Source organism: Polistes canadensis, unplaced genomic scaffold (genome assembly GCF_001313835.1).
Source record: "Polistes canadensis isolate GaletaPanama2010 unplaced genomic scaffold, ASM131383v1 scaffold_650, whole genome shotgun sequence".
NCBI lineage: Eukaryota > Metazoa > Arthropoda > Insecta > Hymenoptera > Vespidae > Polistes > Polistes canadensis.
The window spans coordinates 1-2887 of record NW_014570197.1 but is presented as its reverse complement, the minus strand read 5'-3'; the positions used below and the strand labels follow the sequence as shown (position 1 = coordinate 2887).

General features: G+C 28.5%; 1 protein-coding gene across 4 annotated transcripts in view; it reads left to right on the top strand.

The window, feature by feature from the left end:
- Nucleotides 1-2430, top strand: part of LOC106792772 (tyrocidine synthase 3) — a 12819-nt gene extending 10389 nt beyond the window's left edge. For 3 of the 4 annotated variants that reach the window (XM_014759287.1, XM_014759285.1, XM_014759288.1), the window contains 4 exons: nt 105-300; nt 677-1037; nt 1311-1761; nt 2039-2423. In XM_014759287.1, coding sequence (XP_014614773.1) covers nt 105-300; nt 677-1037; nt 1311-1761; nt 2039-2179 — 1149 coding nt within the window. In that variant the 3' untranslated portion in view covers nt 2180-2423. Of the gene's footprint in view, nt 1-104; nt 301-676; nt 1038-1310; nt 1762-2038 lie in introns of all 4 variants that reach the window. The other variant, XM_014759284.1, reaches the window with a different exon arrangement.
- The last annotated feature ends 457 nt before the right edge of the window (nt 2431-2887 follow it).

Sequence of the window (2887 nt, the reverse complement as noted above, 5' to 3'; positions counted from 1 at the left end):
AAAAAAAAAAAAAAAAAAAAAAAAAAAAAAAAAAAAAAAAAATCAATAAAATCTAATCTATGATAATAATAATAATAATAATAATAATGTATCTTTTTAAACAGGAATTGTTGGCGTTTATAACGGTAAAGAATGATACGAAGATTTCTAGTAGGGAGATCGAAATTGCATTGCAAAAGAGAATGCCACTTTATATGCAACCACAAGTTATAATCGTTAATCACATACCGCTTTTAACGAACGGTAAAACCGATCGACAGACGCTGCTAAAGCAATATGAATCATCTATGCTCATTAATGGTAATTAACGTATTTTTATCCTTATTTTTTTTTTTTTTCTAATTTTTTCCTTTAATCGTATACATTTATCTGTATATCTACATATCTATAAATATATATATATAAATCTAGATACGCGATTTCATAAGAATTTCAAGAAAATTCTTGATTTACACGTAACATTGTGCTTGATAATAATAATCGTTTGATCTTTGATGGTTTGATGATAAAGATTTTCCAGAATTGCTGGTAAATGACTTTTTAACAAGCCAACGATGATTATTAGGCGTCGCACGTGCGCGTGTGTTTGTGTTTTTTTCTTTTTTAATTCGAGTATAACACATAACGATGATTATTGTTTTCGATCTTTTATCAAACAATGTGTTTGTCTCCGTAGGAAACAACGAAATCGCTAATTGCGATTATACAGGTGTATCGGAAGAGGATCTTCCCAAAGCTAAAGTATTGTTTCCCACAATTGCAACTGTGATTGGTGGTAGCAATCGTGGTACCGTTAATTTAAAAGGAAACTTTTACGAATTAGGTGGTAATTCATTGAATTCTATATACACCGTTACGAAATTAAGGGATCAAGGTTATTGCATAGGTATTACGGAATTTATTACGGCTAAAACAATGGGTGATGTATTAAGACTGATGAAACGTAACGTTAAAGATGACAATTTGAAAGAGAACATTGACGAGGAACAACGATATTACGAAATGTTGAACGATTCTCACAAAGAAGATACGATAAAGTGAATATTTTTGAAGTTATTTTAATTTTTTATATATATATATATATATATGCGGAATATTTTGATGAAAAAATTATCTAACGTTCCCAAGTGTGTGTTGTAATAATTATACAATTTATTTTATAGTATATACTAATCGGTATAATTAAAAGTGTAATTAAACGAACACGGGAATGAAATATTTCGCATATATTATTACGTAAACCTGTAACAGCATTTTCTTATTATTTTTTAAACGATCAAATCGTGATGTAACGTTTCATAATATTACAGGATTATCACAGAAAGTTTTTATTCGAAGGCTGATTTAGAACAATGGTTGATAGATGACATTAAAAGAGAAGATTATCGATTGTTAATGGACAAGTTGTGGGGACCGTTGGTTGAAAAAGATTTAAGTTTCGTCGTGAAATCATTGCAAAACAATCAAGTGATCGCCGTTGGTTTGAATTTTGATTTGTGGGATGAACCAGAAGTAGAAATTGATTCGAAATTGTCGATAATATTCGAATTTTTGGAATATTTGGAAAAACCAATTAGGGAGAAAAAATTGCCTAAAGGCAGAGGACAAATAATACATAATTTTATGATGGCAACTCATGCCGATTTAGCACCTGGTGAAAATGTTATTATCATGGGAGAAATGGAAGAATATTGTTTAAGAATTGCCAGGAAAAAGGAATACGCTGGTATCTTCACGACAAATACGAGCCCCTTAACGCAGGTAAAATTCTATTATACTTGATCAATAACTAAATTATTGCAGAATTTCTGACTTTTCGACAGTATCCAAATCTATTATTACAATTTGAAATTTCGCGGTTTTTTATGTTACTATTTTTTTCACTATAAATTTTACTATATGTTTCATTTCGAAAATTATATTTGTACACTTGGAAGAAAGGCTGCAAACATTTTTTAAATTGTTTTCTCTCTCTCTCTCTCTCTCCCTCTCTCTTGTATAAGATAAAATAATTTAAAAAATAATTTTGGTATTTCAGCAACTTGCTATAGACGTGTATGCATATAAAACAATGCTAACGTACCGAGTGAACGAATATGTAACACCGGATAATTCAAAGCCATTCGGTAAGGCACCGGACTCTCAATTGGCAATTTGCTCATTGAAAATGATTGACTAGCTGAAAAAGAAGATGAAAAAAAAACAAGAAAAATTGTTGCAATTTATCACCGTGTAAATAGCTTAGCTACTGCCCCCAACCCCTTCTAACGTGTACGATCGATACATATCATAGACTTTCAGATTTTCATAGAAACTTTAATGTTAATTAAATTATATTCCCATGAATACAGAATTCTTTGATAGAATATAATAGTATAGTTATGTTGTAATAGAATTTTAGATAAATATATTTAATTTTGAATGTATAAACATGTGTGTGCCTTCAGAAATGCATTAATACATATATTTAAAAAAGTAGTCATTTAAGACGTTCAAATGGAAATAAATCTGCAAGGTTTGTTGTTAAATCCAACGATGATCACCTGTAACAAGAAAAAAATTATATTAGTCATAGAATCAAGTAATAAAATAGCCTGACAAATAAATCGTCCGATTCGCAGATGCACTTTTCAATTGAACTCTCTATTTATTTTGAAAAAATCTCTATTAATTGTTGTAATAAAATTGAATTTAAACGCGTGATTTTACATTTATATAAAAGTTATAAAAAAAAAGAAAAAATACCAAAGAAAATATTAAGTTATTAAAAGAAAAATAATAATTAATAATTATTATATGAAAAACTTATAAACTGCATTATGTAGAAATGAAAAATTACAAGTTTAATAAAATACGATTACAGTGAAAAATCTTAAAAACGAAACAA